Genomic DNA, 17,739 nt, shown 5'->3' with positions numbered 1-17,739 from the left:
ATATTGTTAGCTAACTTTATTTACCCTTGTTACAGGGCCTCTCTGTCACCCAGTGTACTGCACTGCCCAGCCAGTTCGTGTGGCCTCACAGTCACAAACACACACCAGGTTGTTACTTTTTCAGCACCTGTGTATTTAGCCTTTCTTTGCAAAGCATAACAGTGGACTGCAGGCTTACAGCAAGAAGATGCTTCCATGCAGTGCTCGCCCTCTAAGCTTTCCTTCTGAACATCCCTTTACTTCCTGTTCCCAGATGTCTAGATTTTATAGGGACAGTCCCGATTTTTGTGTCTTTTTCTTATATAGGCTCCTATTACCCCCCACCCCCTGTCCCGATTTTTCACACTTGCTGTCTGGTTGCCCTAAGTGATTACCACCCAGGTAATCATAATCTCCCAACAGAAAGTGTTTAATTGCTCATAGCTGAGCCTGCAGCCTTCTTTATGCTGCTGCAACATCAGTGACCAGAGCGCTACTAATAGTGCCTTGTTACGTCCCTGTCTTCAGATTACTAATAAAGAAGTCACATTAAGATATACCTGACCACAACTCCTGGGGTGTCCCATAAGACACTTCTCCTCAACTTATTACATTCAAATTTATCATTGTTTATGGTCCTATAGTCAATTTTTTCCCCTATTGGTAGTGTTTATACCTAAGCCAATTTTCATTAATTTTGAAAGTAAGATTCCATGAAACACTTTTAAAATTCATTTCTAAAATCAGATATTACAGCTACAGCATTCTCTTCATCTACTCAGGCTCCGGCACTGCAAACAGTTACACACTTAAATTAATAGTTCCATTGGAATCAATGGGCTGACTCACATGCTTGAAGTTAATCACACAAGTAAGTGTTGCAATTCTAACATTGCAACTGTATCCAAAAATATAGGTGAATTTAACTAGCAAGATATATTTCTTATAAAACCCACGTTGCTTATTATTTTTGGGTCTCTTAGCTGCTAATTAGGCAGTGTTGCCTAATGGACAACTGGGTTCTAGTCATTGACTCTGCCAAGTAGCCTGCTGTGTGACCTTTGGCAAGCCACTTCACTGGTCTGTGCCTCAGTTTCCCCATCTGTACAACAGAGATAATGATACTGACCTCTGTTGTAAAGCCTTTGACATCTACTGATGAAAAGTGCTATATAAGAGAGAAGAATTATGAAGATTATTTATGTTTTTCTCTCTCTTAATATTAACTTTTTTTGGTAGGGATTGAAATTAGGCTTCCTGGATAGTAATTGCCAAGACCATTCTTCTTCTTCAGTTTTTGTCACAGTTTTGCATTTGCTATATTTGCATTCTTTTCATACTTCTCAATTCTCTAGGATTCATTTATGATCAAATTTGCCAAGTATTTTTCTTTTTCATTTGGAGGCTATTCACCATTTGCCTTGAGATGGTTTCAGCTCCTCACTGTTTTTTAAACTATTGGTTTCAGGTACTAATTGGATTGTCCACATCTTGAGAGACTTGGTTACAACAAGTGCAAAGAAAAATGAAGAAGAAATGAAGAGAATGAAACAGGATGAAGAAATAGTTGAATATACATATCTTGAATTTGGAGATCCAGGGAAGTTTCAGGTTGTCATAAAATAACTACTAGAAATTGTTAAATCTGCCATTTGATACATATAACAATTAAACTATAGTGTGTATGGAATACTCTATTGACAGGAAATGACTTTGTATGATTACAATAAATTCTCTCTGGCTAGAATAATTGAACCTGCTGTCACCAAATATTAGGTGGCAAAAATTACTGATGAATGAGCAAATAAAAAGTTTTGGGGAAAGTACAAATCAATAATAATTACACAGGATACTTAAAATTACTCTCTATATGGCATAGACAAAGGTTTCATACATAGTATATTCTATTTGTACTGTAATGAGTTCCTCTCCCTCAGTGGCTGGGTTGCAGGTTTATGAGGTTGGAGAGAGGTTGGGGGAATGGGAAATGAAAGAAAAGTATTATTATCAGTTGCACTAAACCTTGTTAAGGGTCAGGCATGGCCACAACCTTCCATTCAGAATAAATGTAAAGGAGCCATGATTGAAACAACGGTAGTAGCACCCCAAAACACAGGCACATGGAAAAGTTGAGTGGAAGCTGAATGATGTGACCCAAAGGACTTCAAGAGCAGGGGCTTGATTGGGAACAGCTTTTGGGGTATGTGTATGAGAGAGACAGCACAAGCTGAAGCGCCACACGACAAAGGGAAGTGAGACCCAGAGAAGCAGGAGGGAATCCCTACACACACACACACAGCCTGAACAAGCTGGCTGAAAGAGTCTGGTGCTGCGAGCAAGTAAGTTCTGTCCTGTTTTTTGGTTCAGTGCAGGAACTTTGTTCATTCCTTGCACACAAACAAGATTGCATCAAAGAAAATAACAGACTCATTCATCAATTTCTAATCCCACCTAGAGCATCCTGCAGGGCCCGCAGACTTTGACTAGCCACTTGGGTAAAGCAGGGGTAACAGTATTATGGGTGGTAGTGCTTCCTATAGCCAGTTCTAAGGGAGACAGGTATTTCTATGTGAGGACTCTTGATGTGTTAAAGCACTGTTAGGTTTAAAGACCACATGGCTTTGCTTCATTCCGATGCTCCAATACAGTAACAGAATAGAAATCTTGGGAGTTGGTGATTAGTTCCATAGAAAGAACCTTTAACACCAACAGAAAATTGACTGCATCTGACTGCTTAGCAACTAAGGGTCTGCTGCTACTCCCATTAAAGTCATTAGCAAAACTCCTATGGACTTCCATGGGTCAGATGTTCACTTCACAAAATCCACCTCCACCATCACTACAGGTCCACTGTGGAAAGTCTGTAGGGAGGGCAAGAATGGAACTGTATTACCCTCTCACCAACAGAGGTGTCCCTAGGAGTTCAGGATTGTGGCCTATTGGTGTGGCCATTAGGATGGTCACACTTCTCCTACATGGGGTGTTCTTGTTGAATGCATGGAAACCTTCAGTCTCCATGCCTGTCGTCCTGGCCCATTCAGATAAACTAAAATTTCCTGCAAAAATATTTTAAAGATAAAATGTCATGGAATAGATTATTTCCCATTTTCTTTCCTTTTTTCTTTAATTAAAGCGGATAAAGAAATTATCTTCTAGAAGAGTTTTCGCAACACACGTTTTTCCTCATATGCTACCCACATCTATTTTCAAGAATAATGTCAAGGTGAGTATCCATTTTAAATTGGAGGGTCACCATTTCAGCTATTTGCAAGGAACAAAATATTTAACATCCGTGGCTACTCTTTGTTTGCTAGTTAGTTATGAACAGACTTTGATTTGTTACCATTTTTTTATTTGAAATATTTAGTGAATGCTTGGTGTAAATGTCTTTCAGCCTTCAGATAATTAAACTATCTGTTAAACTTTAGGAAAGTGTTTTTTCTCCCTTAGATATTGATGGTGATTCGAAATCCAAAGGATATAGCTGTATCTTATTTCCACTTTAGCAACAGCATACCTTCACTTCCCTCCTTCAAAACCTGGGATGAGTTCTTCAATGCTTTTCTAAATGGAAAAGGTACTGTACACTTGCTACTTTACTTATTTAGTGGAAAATTCACATTCCTAGTTGAAAGCATGAATAAGTGGGCTGTGTGAAGAAGACCAGTACATGTAGAGGAGGACAGAATCATTCCCCTCAACTCAGAAAAAGGCAGCAGGGTGCCTATGTAGATGGGCTGCAGCCACTTCTTAGCCCATGGACTATAATTAGCAGTAGCAGCCCACTTCACACCCCACCTGTAGTGAGTCAGTGTGGCTCCCCGCCGCCCCGGAGGGGGAAGAACCCATCCGGAGGCAGGAGTGGGCGGAGCTAGGGAACTCTGAGCCCGCCCCTCAGAGGGTCAGACGGCAACCCGGAAGTACAAAGGCTCGCCCTCAGAACTCAGTCAGGCCCCAGCCGCCGGAGAGACCAGACGTCTCCAGCCTAGCTCGGGGCTGGGAAACCTCCGCGGCCCGGGGCGGCTGCCAGGAACCACCGGGCCTGCCCGGCGCCCGCTACCCCGAGGAGCCGCCCGGTCTGCCCTGCGCCCGCTGCCCGGAGGAGCCGCCGGGCCTGCCCTGCGCCTCCTATCCGGAGGAGTTGCCGGACCTGCCGAACGATCCCTGGCCTGATGAACCCATGGTCCAGGATCTCCCCGAGGCCGACACCAGCCCCCAGGTAGGGCCAGAGGGGGAGTGTGGAAGTAGCCCGGGGGCAGCCGACCCCAGTCTGGCTGCAGCACTGCCAGAGCCTATGTCAGTGTGTTGCGGCCAGGATCCCCACTGACCAAGTAGCGGGCCTTCTGCCGCTGCTAGGGCCCCGGGCTGGGACGCAGTGGAGTGGGAGGGCCTGCGTCCCCCCTGCCACCCAATCCGTGGGTGGCAGTCTCCCCTCTCCCAGGCCTGTGGAGGCTTAGGCCTACTACTGTTGCTCAGCCCTGACTGAGGGCCTGAGCTCTTGACTCAGTGTTTGTTGCCCCGCCCTGACCTAGGGCCTGGGCTTAAATAACTTTGCTTACTGTTGCTCAGCCCTGACTGAGGGTCTGAGCCCCGACCTAATGCTGGTGCCTGCCCTGAGCCAGGGTCGGGCTGACTGTATCTTTTCAGGATTGCAAGGGCTGCCGGGGGAGACCCTGCAGCCAGACAGAGTACCCTAGCCCCCGTGGGTAGTGAGTCGGTGTGGCTCCCCGCCGCTCCGGAGAGGGTCGAGCCCCGGCAAACACTTGTACACGTGGTACCAGAAGTGGGGAGTGATCCCTTGGCCCTGTGAGAAGGGCCTGGGGGGAGAGACTCCCCAAAAAGAGCAATGGAGATGGAGCGACTGTTTCAACTGCTGGCTGAGAGTCACGAGCGACAGCAGGCCACCCATGTTCAGCAGCAGCAGGAGGCAGCTGCCCAGCTCGAGCAGCAACAACAGCAGGCCGCTGCCCAACTTCAGCAGCAGCAGCAGCAGGCCGCTCAACTCCAGTAGCAGCAGCAGCTCATTCAGCAGCTGGGAGACCGGCTGCAGCAACTTGTGACCGCGATGCCGCACCCCGTAGACCTGCAACCAGGGGACGGGGCTGGGTCGCCCCGCACCGCCGTCCAGGTGCGACTCACCAAGATGGGTCCCGACGATGACCCTGAGGCGTTCTTGATAACGTTCGAATGGGTGGCGCTGGTCGCGGGGTGGCCCCAGGTCCAATGGGCCACCCTTCTGGCCCCCTACCTAACAGGGACTGCCCAGATGGCATACAGGGGGCTGGCTATGGAAGATGCAAGGGATTACAGCCGGGTGAAGGCCGCAATCCTGGACGCCTTAGACGTCAGCCCAGAGACGTTTCGGCAGCGGTTCCGGAGCCAAACGTACCCCGCGGGCACCAGACCCAGGCTGGTGGCCCAAGCTCTGAAGGAGGCGTGTAGGCGGTGGCTACAGCCAGAAACGAGGACAGCAGAGGAGGTTACAGAACAAGTTATCCTCGATCAGTTTGTACACATCCTCCCGACGCGAGGACGGGCCTGGGTGCTCCGCCACCGGCCAGCGACATTAGCTGCGGCCATCGCGCTAATGGAAGACTTCCTCGCGGCCGAATCACCAGTGGGACCCGCCCTCCGAGCTCAGAACCCCGGACCGGAACGCCCGAACACTGAACGGAGAGGGGACGCCCCGGCCGGACCACGGAACCTGGGCCGCGGGCAAGAGACCCGCCCGGGACCTTGGCCCAGACGCCCGGAACCTCCCCCTCGGCCTGGACCATTCACCCCCATGCCGAGTGTCATGAGGGTTCCCCGGAGTCCCCCTAGGAGTCCGAGGGGAGCCCCCTCCCGTGGCGGTCGCCCTGAACTCGGGCCCTGCTTCCGTTGTGAGAAGTCGGGACACTTGCAACGGGACTGTACAGACATGGACTGTAGCTTCGGTCAGGTCTGTGCAGGGGACACCAGGGCCCAGCTACCACAGGCTCCCAAGATCACGGTCCCGGTAGTTGTCAGTGACCACTCCACGCAGGCCTTGATCGACTCAGGCTGCGGCCAAACCCTGGTTCGCCAGGCTCTGGGACCCCAGGCAGACCCCCACTTGGGGACAATTCACCTGCAATGCATCCATGGGGATGTCCGGCCGTACCCTAGTGCTTGGGTCCGGTTAACAGTGGCTGGCGTCAGTCGCCGAATCGTTGTTGGCTTAGCCCCTCGACTGGCGTACCCGGTGATCCTGGGGCGGGACTGGCCCACCTTTGAGGAGATCCTCCGGTCAACCCCGGCCTTGGAGGGAGAGTCCCAGGGGGCCCTACCGGAAGAGGAGCCCAGGACCCCAGAACCCGAGGCAGGAACCGGAGAAGCCGACAACCCCCGGCCTGGGCCCGAGGTTGAGCCCCTCCTCCATACCGATTTCTGCCGTGACCAGAGAGCTGATCCTACCCTTAGCAGGGCCTATGAACAACTAGCGGCAGTCGATGGGACCATCATCGACACCCAACGTGCGACCCAGTGGCCCCACTTCGAACTACGCCGGGACTGTCTTTACTGGGTGGACCGTGACTCCCGTACTAAGGAGCCCCAAACGCAGCTGCTGGTACTGCGGTGTCACCGGCGCGCCGTGATGAAGCTGGCACATGACATCCCGGCTGCGGGACATCTGGGCCAGGAGAAGACCCTCGCCCGGATTCTAACACGGTTCTTCTGGCCCGGTGTTCACCAGGAGGTGAGGAACTATTGTTGCTCCTGCCCAGAGTGCCAGGTAGCCGCTCCGCAACGTGTACCCAGGGCACCCCTGGTCCCCATGCCTATAATGGAAACACCATTTGAACGGGTGGCCATGGACCTGGTGGTCCCGCTCCCCAAAAGTGCGTCGGGGTTCCAGTATGTCCTGGTCATCATGGACTACGCCACCCATTTCCCAGAGGCCATTCCGTTGCGGAGCACCACTGCCCGGACCATCGCCGGAGAACTGGTGAAGGTCTTCGCTCGGGTGGGTTTGCCCCGAGAAATCCTAATGGATCAAGGCACGAATTTCACCTCCCGCCTGTTGCAGCAGGTCTGCAAGCTCCTGGGGGTCAAACAGTTACGGACCTCCGTCTACTACCCACAGACAGACGGGCTGGTGGAACGATTTAACCGGACCCTCAAAGAAATGTTGCGGAAGTTCCCCCCGGAGGAGCTACGCTGGTGGGACCAGTTGCTCCCTCCCCTGCTGTTAGCCATCCGCAAGGTACCCCAGTCCTCCACCAAGTTCTCCCCGTTTGAACTGTTGTACGGGTGCCATCCACGGGGCCTGTTGGACTTGATGCGAGAAACCTGGGAGCAGTCCCCCTCTCCAACCCAGGGCCTCCTGCAATATGTCCTCCAGCTGCAGGAGTACTTTGCTCAGGCTGGGGCCCTGGCCCGCGAAAACTTAAAGGCTGCCCAGGACAGGCAGGAAAGGACTTATAACCGGGAGGCGCAGGTGTGTGACTTTGAACCCGGTGATCGAGTCCTGCTCCTCCTGCCCTCGAGCGAGTCGAAGCTACTGGCCCGTTGGCAGGGACCCTACGAGGTAGCTCGGAAGGTTGGGCCCGTCACCTACGAGATCCGCCAGCCCAACTGGCGCAAGAAGACGCAGCGGTACCATGTAAACTTGTTGAAACCGTGGCGGGAGCGCCTGCTGATTAATCCTTACCCGCCAGAGCCTGAGTTCGGCCCCCACGCACGCCGGACCGAGGACCCCCCTGCTCCCCTGCTCAGCGACACTCTTACGGAGGAGCAGCGCAAGCAGGCCAAGTGTCTCCTGCAGGCTTTCCCAGGAACCTTCACGGCCCTACCCAGGTACACAACCCTGGTCTATCACTCAGTCCAGACTGAGCCAGGGAAGGTAATCCGAGAAACGACCAGACCACTGCTGTACCGGATGCGCCAGGAGGTGGAGGAAGAGGTACAGGCCATGCTGGCCTTGGGGGTCATCGAGCCATCTCAGAGTGAGTGGCGTAGCCCGGTGGTCTTGGTACCCAAGCCTGACGGCACCCGACGCTTCTGTATAGATTTCCGATGGGTGAATGCCATCTCACGGTTCGATGCCTATCTGATGCCTCGTGTGGACGAGTTGCTGGGCCGCCTAGGCGAGGCCTGGTTCATCACCACCCTCGACCTCAGTAAGGGGTATTGGCAGATCCCGCTCGATGACCCCTCTAAGGAAAAGACCGCGTTCGCCACTCCTACGGGACTGTACCAGTTCACCCGGATGCCTTTTGGCCTCCATAGGGCCCCGGCGACGTTCCAGCGGCTAATGGATCGCCTTCTACGGCCCCATCAAGACTATGCGGCAGCCTACCTGTATGACGTCGTGATATATAGATGGCACTGGGAAGACCACCTGGAACGGGTGGCGGCGGTCCTGAGAGCCCTGCAGCAGGCGGGACTGACAGCCAACCCGAAGGAGTGCCGGATCGGATGGCAGGAGACCACATACTTGGGGTACACTATTGGGGGAGGACAAGTGAAGCCCCTCGTCGGGAAAGTACAAGCCCTGGCAGCCTGCCCGACCCCCACCACAAAACGCCAAGTCCGACAGTTCCTGGGACTCGTCGGGTACTATCGACGGTTCATTCCCCAGTTTGCCACCATCGCAGCTCCCTTAACCGGACTGTTGACGAAAGACAGCCCCCGGCAGGTGCGGTGGTACCCTGTGAAAACGCCTTCCGGACCCTCCAGACATGTCTTTGCCAGGAGCCGGTCCTATACAGCCCAGACTTCCACCGGGGGTTCATCCTGTAGACGGATGCCTCAGAGGTAGGGCTGGGGGCCGTCCTATCCCAAGAAATTGATGGAGAAGACCACCCGGTTCTATACCTGAGCCGAAAATTGTTTCCCCGTGAAAAGAACTACGCCATGGTCGAGAAAGAGGCACTCGCCATAAAATGGGCCTGTGATGCCCTACGATACTACTTCCTTGGCGCGTCGTTCACGCTAGTCACGGACCATGCCCCCCTCTGATGGTTGATGAGGATGAAGAATAACAATGACCGATTACTGCGGTGGTATCTGGCCCTGCAACCCTACGCGTTCACCATCCAGCATAGGGCTGGTAAGGAACATGCCAACGCTGACTTCCTGTTCCGCCTAGGGGGGACGGAAGGGTTTGGCCCCGAAGACTGGGAGCCAGACTTGAGGGGGTGTGTGTGTAGTGAGTCGGTGTGGCTCCCCGCCGCCCCGGAGAGGGAAGAACCCATCCGGAGGCCGGAGTGGGCGGAGCTAGGGAACTCTGAGCCCGCCCCTCAGGGGGCCAGGCGGCGACCCGGAAGTACAAAGGCTCGCCCTCAGAACTCAGTCAGGCCCCAGCCGTCGGAGAGACCAGACGTCTCCAGCCTAGCTCGGGGCTGGGAAACCTCCGCGGCCCGGGGCGGCTGCCAGGAGCCGCCGGGCCTGCCCTGCGCCCGCCACCCCGAGGACCTGCTGGGCCTGCCCTGCACCCGCCATCCCGAGGACCTGCTGGGCCTGCCCTGCGCCCGCTACCCGGAGGAGCCGCCGGGCCTGCCCTGCGCCCGCTACCCGGAGGAGCCGCCGGGCCTGCCCTGCGCCCGCTACCCTGAGGAGCCGCCGGGCCTGTCCTGCGCCTGCTACCCGGAGGAGCCGCCGGGCCTGCCCTGCGCCCGCCACCCCGAGGACCTGCTGGGCCTGCCCTGCGCCCGCTACCCGGAGGAGCCGCCGGGCCTGCCCTGCGCCTGCTACCCGGAGGAGCCGCCGGGCCTGCCCTGCGCCCGCTACCCGGAGGAGCCGCTGGGCCTGCCGAGCCCACATATATTATCCTTCAGCTTCCTGGCTCTCCTGTATAGTACAACCACACCAATTTCTTAGCGCTTGGGGCCTTCTGTAGCTAAGGAGAGCACAGAAGAATTTCACCTATAGTGGTTAGACAAAGTTGAAAAGCAAATATGGCTTGTTTCTTCATTGGCTTGCACCTTGTGTTGTCATTTATGTGTGTGCAAAGTGGGTGTAAAACGCTATCAGATCAGAATGGCTGTGTTTTATACCCACTTTGTGCAGGCATAAATGAATACACAAGGTGTAAGGCCATGCAGAATCGGGGCTGGATCTGGTAAGCCAGATTTATTATCAAACAGAAGTTACAGGTTTGATACACAAATTACTGGATTAGGTTGTATGGCCTGTGTTATACAGGAGGTCAGACTAGATGGTCACAATGGTCCCTTCTGGCCTTAAAAACAATGAAATTATGAAATTATTTATACTGCAAAGTTTTCTGAACTTGATAGAAGGAATTCTAAGAATTCAAAAACTTTGACAAGAATTTCAAAAGGTGGTTTTTGATGAATAATGGTCTGGTCCAAAGTCCACTAAAATTAGGGTGACCAGATGTCCCGTTTTTAAAGGGACAGTCCCATTTTTTGGGACTTTTTCTTATATAGGTGCCTATTACCCCCAACCCACGTCCTGTTTTTTCACAGTTGCTATCTGGTAACCCTAAGTAAAATCAACAGGTGTTTGGAATCTATGTAGGCTTTTCCTGCTCCTGTGTATAATATTTTTAAAAAGCACTTTACTCTTTCACTTGTGTTCAAATTTTCATCCAAATTTATAAACTAGCACCTGCCTTCAGCTTCAGTGGAGTTGCTCCTAATTTACACTGGTATAATAGAGCAGAATCAGGCTGACTATACAGAGAAGTGCTAAATACACTATACAAATCAGACTTTGAGGTTGGGAGCCACAATATCATGTGAAAAGTAAACTAAGATTAATAGACTTCAAGGCTAGAAGGGACCATTATGACCATCTCATCTGACCGCCTGTATAACACAAGCCATAGAACTTCCCCAGAATAATTCCTTGAGTATATGATTCTCTAAAGAGTTATTTCACTTCAAGATGAGTTTTGAACACCTCCATTTGCTGGGTAGGTAGTGAAAGTGGTTGTGCATTTGGAATTACTGAGTGCTTGTCTGAAGTCTGTGGAGATGGATTGACTGGGTAGCCTTTATCTTCACAATTGGAGAATCCTTTCTGTTCACCTAGGCCTGTGGGAAATGTGTTATTGGCCAGCTTGTTCCTGGCTCTGCTCAGACACATCCAGAAAGGGTGCGGGAGGATGAAGGAAGGACATAGAACTCCATCCCCCTCACGCGCACATCCTTCCTCATGCATTTGTCCCTGGCTTACCCATCTTCAGCCTCCTAAGTATTCACACTTTATATGACACTTTTTTCTCCAGTGTCCTGGGGCTCCTATTTTGACCATATCATTGAATGGAACAAGCATTTTGATGATGAAAATATTATGTTTATAACTTATGAAGAACTGAAAGAGGTGAGGTTAACTTTATGTAAAGAGTGCTTTATCTTGTGTTTCATGTAGTGTTGGTCACTGAACTATTCAGACATTATCAGTCTTATTTGAATTAACTTTAAGGTGTCAAAGAAACATAGAAGTGAACAAAACTACTTTAGAATAACTAAGAACTAGAAGGAAGATTTTCAAAGGCACAAACATTCCCATTGAAAATCGATGGGAGTTAACAGATTGAATTGCATCTCTCTCTAAAACATATGCTCCAGTTCAGCCATGAGCTATTAGGCAAGAATTACTGGGAGAAATTCTATGGCCTGTGCTTATGAAGGGAGTCAGACTAGATGATTATAATGGTTCCTTCTGGGTTTAACATCTTTGAACAGTGAATGTACAGAAAGCAATTATTACTGGCAGCTCAGCAATTCTGAAGTTGTTTTTTCCACTACAAAAACCCTGAATCAGTAACATTGACACTAACTGGTGAAAACCACAATATGGTCTAGCTACAATTTAAGGCCTAGGTCCTGCAAACACGCAAGCATGTGAGTTAGGCTAGGTCTACACTACAGCGGGGGGTCGACCTAAGATACGCAACTTCAGCTACGTGAATACCGTAGCTGAAGTTGCGTATTTTAGGTCGACTTACCTAGCTGTGAGGACAGGGGAAAGTCGACCGCTGCCGCGCTGCCGTCGACTCCGCTGCCGCCTCTTGCCGCGGTGGATTTCCGGAGTCGACGGCAGAGCGATCAGGGATCGATTTTATCGCGTCTTCACTAGACGCGATAAGTCGATCCCAGAACATCGATTGCCTGCCGCCGGACCCTCCGGTAAGTGTAGATGTACCCTTAGTTTACCTATGTGGGAAGCCCCAGCTTGGTACGGATTGCTCATAAGTGTAAAGTGACTTGTGTGTTGGAGGCTCCCCTTATTGGGAGTTAATTCCCAACTCCCATTCATTGCAGTGGTGTGAAGGCTCCTTCTACAGCCCTTGGGGGCGGGGGGGGGGGGCGAGCGGGGGAAGGGATTCACTCAGAAACCACTCCAACACCATTATAGGTAACAAAACCCTGTCAGCAAAGAGTCCCAATGCTTGCCAGCATCAGTCCTTCAGTCACTGGTCCGGGCACTGCTTTGGGCTCTGGCTGATCCTCACATGCGGCATGATGCTGGCTCACAGATGGCCACACAGCCAGACTGCTCCTGGGGCCAGTCCCCCAGCCTGGAGCTTAGACTCTCAGCCTGCTGTGTACTCAGGAGCCCCTTCTCCAATCAGAGGAGAGCTGGCAGCAGGAATTAAGGGTGGGATTTCCTACCAATTGTCTAGCCAACCAGAGCTCTTGTGAGGGTGGAGAGGCCAGTTTCTCCTGTTTGCTTATTTGCTCACATATTAGGGGTCTGGGGATGAAGCCACCTTTCACAGCACTGATGTTCTGAGAAGTGTGGCTACGTCTATGCTCAGGCCTGCCGACAGCAATTCTGGGCCTAGAGCCAGGGCCAAGGCCACCCCTGGGGGGTGCAGCGCCCGGGGCAGAAGTGACAAATCGCGCACTTCTGGGACCTACCCATCACTTCCAGGACCGACTGCGCTGGCCAATTGCGCCAGGCCGCGGGGCCCCCCAAAGCACAGGGCCCGGAGCGGTTGCCCCGATTCGCTGTCCCCTAGGGCTCCCAGGCCCTTTTAAATCGCCCAGGCCCCTGGGCAATTGCCCCTTTTGCCCCCCCATCCCCTGTCGGCGGGCCTGTCTATTCTTAAATAGCTACTGCAGCTGCACTGCTGTAGCACTTCAGCATAGATAGTTACTTCAGCAACCGGCGGGGTTTTCCCATCACTCTAGTCAATTCACCTCTCCGCCAGGCAGTAGCTATGTTGACAGAAGAATACTTCCGTCGACCTAGCGCTGTCTACACCGGGGCTTAGGTCGGCTTATCCACATGACTCAGGCGTAGATTTTTTTTACACGCCTGAGTGATGTAGCTGGGTTGACCTATCATTTTAGTGTAAACGAACCCTTAGCCTTTACATGTTTGTTAGAAACAAGGCCTAAGATTGTAAATGATAAAGACAGTCCTTAGAGTCTCCATGTATCACAGACATGTGGGGCTTGATATTTGTGCACAGCAAATGAACTGTCAGCCAATCACCTAAGTACTTAGACATGCAAGGCACACCTATCCCGGGGGGGGAGGGATAGCTCAGTGGTTTGAGCATTGGCCTGCTAAACCCAGGGTTGTGAGTTCAATCCTTGAGGGGGCCACTTGGGGATCTGGGGCAAAAATCAGTACTTGGTCCTGCTAGTGAAGGCAGGGGGCTGGACTCAATGACCTTTCAAGGTCCCTTCCAGTTCTAGGAGATGGGATATCTCCATTAATTTCTAACCCATCACAGGTTTAGTTCAACACCTCTCATAAATGGCTTTTTTGCTGCTTCCACTCCTTCCTTTTGTGCTTTAACACAAACATCTGCATTGCAACCATACTGAAGAAAAAGAAACAGGTAGCTGTTTAAAAAAAAAAAGCACAGAAGCTAAGTATTGAACTGGCATGGAGCCCAAACTCTGCTTTCACTCCTAAAAGTGGTTTGAGGAACGTTGTGAGGGTGCTTCTGTTGCCAATGCCCTTGCTGTACCTTGCTCTGTTACAAGCTTCTTTTGTAACTTTGGGCAGGTCACAAATGGTCTGATTTGCAGAGGTACTGGGCATCCGTAGCTCCCATGGAAGCAAACAGCAGCTGTGGGTGTCCAGCAGTTCTGAAAATCAGGCCATTAACCTCTGTGAGCTTCAGTTTACTCATGTGTAAAATGGGCACACTGTTGTTTATACAGCTTCATGAATCACTTTGAAATCTTCAGATGTGAAGCTTTAGAAAAGTATTACTGGGGGTAAAGCAAAGCATTCTAGTTCCAGTGTGAGTCTGGCACAATGACAATGAAACAATGTATTCTCGATGAACAACTTGCCCCCTGACACCTTCTTCCTCTTTTCAGAACTCAAATTTGGGAGTGAAAAAAATAGCTGAGTTCTTTGGGTTCTCCGTGACTAATGAAGAGAGTCAAGCTGTTGCAGACAGGAACAGCTTCCAGACTATGAAAGAGAACTCCCACAAAACCCATGGGGCATTTGGAAATGTTCTCTTCCGCAAAGGTGAATTCCCAAAGATGCAATTGACAGTCCCCTAATGGCAGATTATTCTCAAACTTCTCTTTGCAGACACCATATTAAAAGTTACTGGGAGTCAATACACGTCACTGAGGCAGTATTTAAAACATTCATTCCACATTAAAGTACATTCACCAGTCACTCTTCTTTCGAGAAGAACATCAAAGATTTTTCAGGTTGGCTTCTCTTTGTTCCTCTCTTCAAAGCAAAGCTCCCCCCTCCCCCCGCCCGTTCCCCAAACCAGACAGTCTTCAATTTGGGGGAAAGTCATTTGTTACATTTCAATCGATAGACCTTCCCCAACAGATATTGGAATCAGTTTGTATGTCACCTGTAGTCAGCCACATTCTTTCATATGTCAGCAATCTACAGGTCCCAAGGATTTGGCCCATGGTATCTCCAAGATAATTTATAGTTCTGTTTCTGCTCTGCTTTCCCACACCCTTTCTTTAAGAAGCAGCTTTTATTGTAGCTTCCAGCCCTTCTGGGAGGACAGAATATGCATGCACCCCCAAAATAACTTTGGATTAGGAGCAGTCCCACAGTAATACTATTTCCCTTCTATCCTGCCATGCCAGATAATCAAAAGCATGTAACTGGTCCACAGGTATGTTTCACACACTCCTAATTAATTATCTGATTTCCTTAAGCAAGGTGCATGCACTTTCTATGGGCCCGAGTCTGCCACTCCTACTCACTCTGCATAGTACCTTAGAAAGTAGTGGCATTAATTTAAATAAGATTACTCAGGGAGTAAGATATTACTCATCATAATGGTGTGACAATGAGGTCTTTTATTTACTGCACATAGTATTTAATGAAAAACATGATGGCCACACTGAAAAAAGAATATTTTGTAGCTCATTAGCTTAAATATTTACTTTATTTAAAATGCACTGGCCAAAGAAAAATCTTTCTGTAATAAGATAAATGTTCTCTTGAAGAACCTATTCCAGTAGCGGAACTAATAGGAGGGCAAGGGGAACAACCACCCCCTGTGGCCTTTAGGTGTATGTGTGGTATAGGCGCTGAGTCCGTGGGCAGGGGAGGGCCTGAGGGGGGCAGGAAGAGGTGGAGTGAGGGTGGAGCCGGGGCCTTGGAGTAGAGTGGGGGTGGAGCATCTGTGCCTTCTCAAGCATATTATGCAATTGACAAAAGGAGGTGTACAACACAAATTTTCACATGGGGCTAGAGAGCGAACCAGCTGCTCACTCACCTGGCAACAGCGGCTCCAGTCCCACAGGGCTGGGCCTGGCTCTGTGCTCCAAGCCTTGTAACGTGGCACATGAGGTGGTGTGGGGCTGCAACCTTGTGCACCATGTCTCAATGCCACTCACTGAAATTTGGCCCTGCCACTCCTCCATCATGATGGAGGGGTGTCTGGACCAAACCTGAATGGCACTGCGACTATGTGACATGTCAACACCCAAAGTGGAGAGCCAGGCCCTGATCTATGGGAGAGGAACCTCTGCTGACATGTGAATGCAGGGCGGAATTGCTCTCCAACCTTCAACGAATGAGCCATCACCCCCACCTTACTGCAAAAACTGGCTTCACCACTGGTCTGATCCAAACCTCATTAAAGTCAATGAAAAGATTATACTGTCATCAGTAGGCTTTCAATCAGGTCCTTAGTGATCACCAATGTACACTCTAGTTAGTGTAAACCATGGCTGAAAAGAACCAATTCTGAACAAAAGTTGAAACACTACAGTCTTCGCTACCAGGCAGTGATATATACACTAAAATTAAATAAATATGTTTGCTTGCAGGCAGTGTTAGTGACTGGAAGAACCTTTTTACTGAAGCTCAGAACCAAGAAATGGATAAAAAGTTTGAAGAGTCCTTAGCAGGAACTAAACTGGGAGCAAAGATCAAGTATGGGGTGTACTGCAAAGCATGAAAATGAAAGCTAGCTTACTGAAGCACAAAATGATCTGCTTGTTTGCTTTTGTACACTGAAGGAAAAGCCTATTTACTTGATCCAGATTTCTTTGTATGAATTTGTAAACAATCATGTTCTCACTCTCCTTGATTATATTGGCCTCATTAGCACTACAAAAGTGATTTTTGCTCCCTCGGTATTCACCCCTTCTTGTCAACTGTTGAGATTAGGCCACTTCCACCTTAATTGAATTGGTTCGTTAGCACTGACCCCCCACTTGGTAAGGCAACTCCCATCTTTTCATATGCTGTGTATTTATACCTCCCTACTGTATTTTCCACTCCATGCATCTGATGAAGTGGGTTCTAGCCCACGAAAGCTTATGCCCAAATAAATGTGTTAGCCTCTAAGGTGCCACAAGGACTCCTCGTTGTTTTTGCTGATACAGACTAACACGGCTACCCCTCTGAAATCTATCAGACTTGAATTTTACAACAAGCATGTTTAACATACAGCTTACTGTCTTCCTTTAACCAATGAGATTGTAATGACCACATCCAATATAATACTACAAAACTGCCAAAGTGCATTATCTGTCATTAAAAAGCAAGTTTTGTCACCTTGCACCTTAGGTTTTAATAGTTCCACTAACTCCTGGTGTAGTGGAAAGAGAGAGAGCCTAGAACACAGTGCCTAGTACAAGGCTTGAGGCCTGAACCCAAATTAGCAAAAATAACGCTATGAGCAAAAGTCAGGCCCTATTACAAAGCAAATGCCTGCTTACCAGTTCACTGGTCAGTACATGAACTTGGCAAGAATATAGCTGGTGTTGCTAAAACACAGGCACTCCTAAGAAGTACTAGGCACTAAATTTTCATGTCAACACATTCCAGAAGAGTGGTTCAAGAACACCCCGCTACAAAGTTATGGTATAAACACACTCCCTAAAGATGGTACAGGGCCAAAATGACCCCTCCTAAAGATAAGGTCAGGACGACAGGATGTTTTGATCGAACCAACAGATACAAGGTGTAAGATGGTCACTAACCATGTCAGAAGGGTAATACGTAACTTGTTTGCATCAGTGCATAAAAGAGGGGTCATAGGAGGAGTGTCTTTGTCCGGCCTAAGGGGCAATGGAAAGTCCCACTGCTGACTGAGCCAAGTCCATTGTAATGGACATACATGTGCTAGTGTCCCCGTAGAGTCTGCCAGGCACTAGAACTGTGCTTCATTAACAATCCCTTTTAGACAATAAAATCTTTGAGGCAGTGAATGTCAATATTAGCTGGATTATAACTCTACAGTCCAGCCCATGTGAGGGCAGTGCACTGCCCTAGAAGTGGTGAACCCATATCCACAGCACCTAAAATATACACACCAAGGTGGAGAATTACATCTAATTTTACTCTAATTCCCAGCTA

At 50.0% G+C, this 17,739-nt stretch overlaps 1 protein-coding gene across 1 annotated transcript in view; it reads left to right on the top strand.

The window, feature by feature from the left end:
- Positions 1-16,480, top strand: part of LOC112110728 (sulfotransferase 6B1-like) — a 30,734-nt gene extending 14,254 nt beyond the window's left edge. Inside the window, exons 2-7 of the mRNA XM_024205877.1 lie at positions 1,448-1,590; positions 3,113-3,202; positions 3,430-3,556; positions 11,198-11,292; positions 14,259-14,415; positions 16,203-16,480. Of these exons, the coding sequence (XP_024061645.1) occupies positions 1,448-1,590; positions 3,113-3,202; positions 3,430-3,556; positions 11,198-11,292; positions 14,259-14,415; positions 16,203-16,333 (743 nt within the window). The 3' untranslated portion in view covers positions 16,334-16,480. The remainder of the gene's footprint in view (positions 1-1,447; positions 1,591-3,112; positions 3,203-3,429; positions 3,557-11,197; positions 11,293-14,258; positions 14,416-16,202) is intronic.
- The last annotated feature ends 1,259 nt before the right edge of the window (positions 16,481-17,739 follow it).

This window comes from Terrapene carolina, unplaced genomic scaffold, assembly GCF_002925995.2.
Source record: "Terrapene carolina triunguis isolate 2854851 unplaced genomic scaffold, T_m_triunguis-2.0 Scaffold85, whole genome shotgun sequence".
Taxonomy (NCBI): domain Eukaryota; kingdom Metazoa; phylum Chordata; order Testudines; family Emydidae; genus Terrapene; species Terrapene triunguis.
Note: the sequence above shows the minus strand (reverse complement) of the source record. Positions and strands in the feature narration are given on the sequence as shown.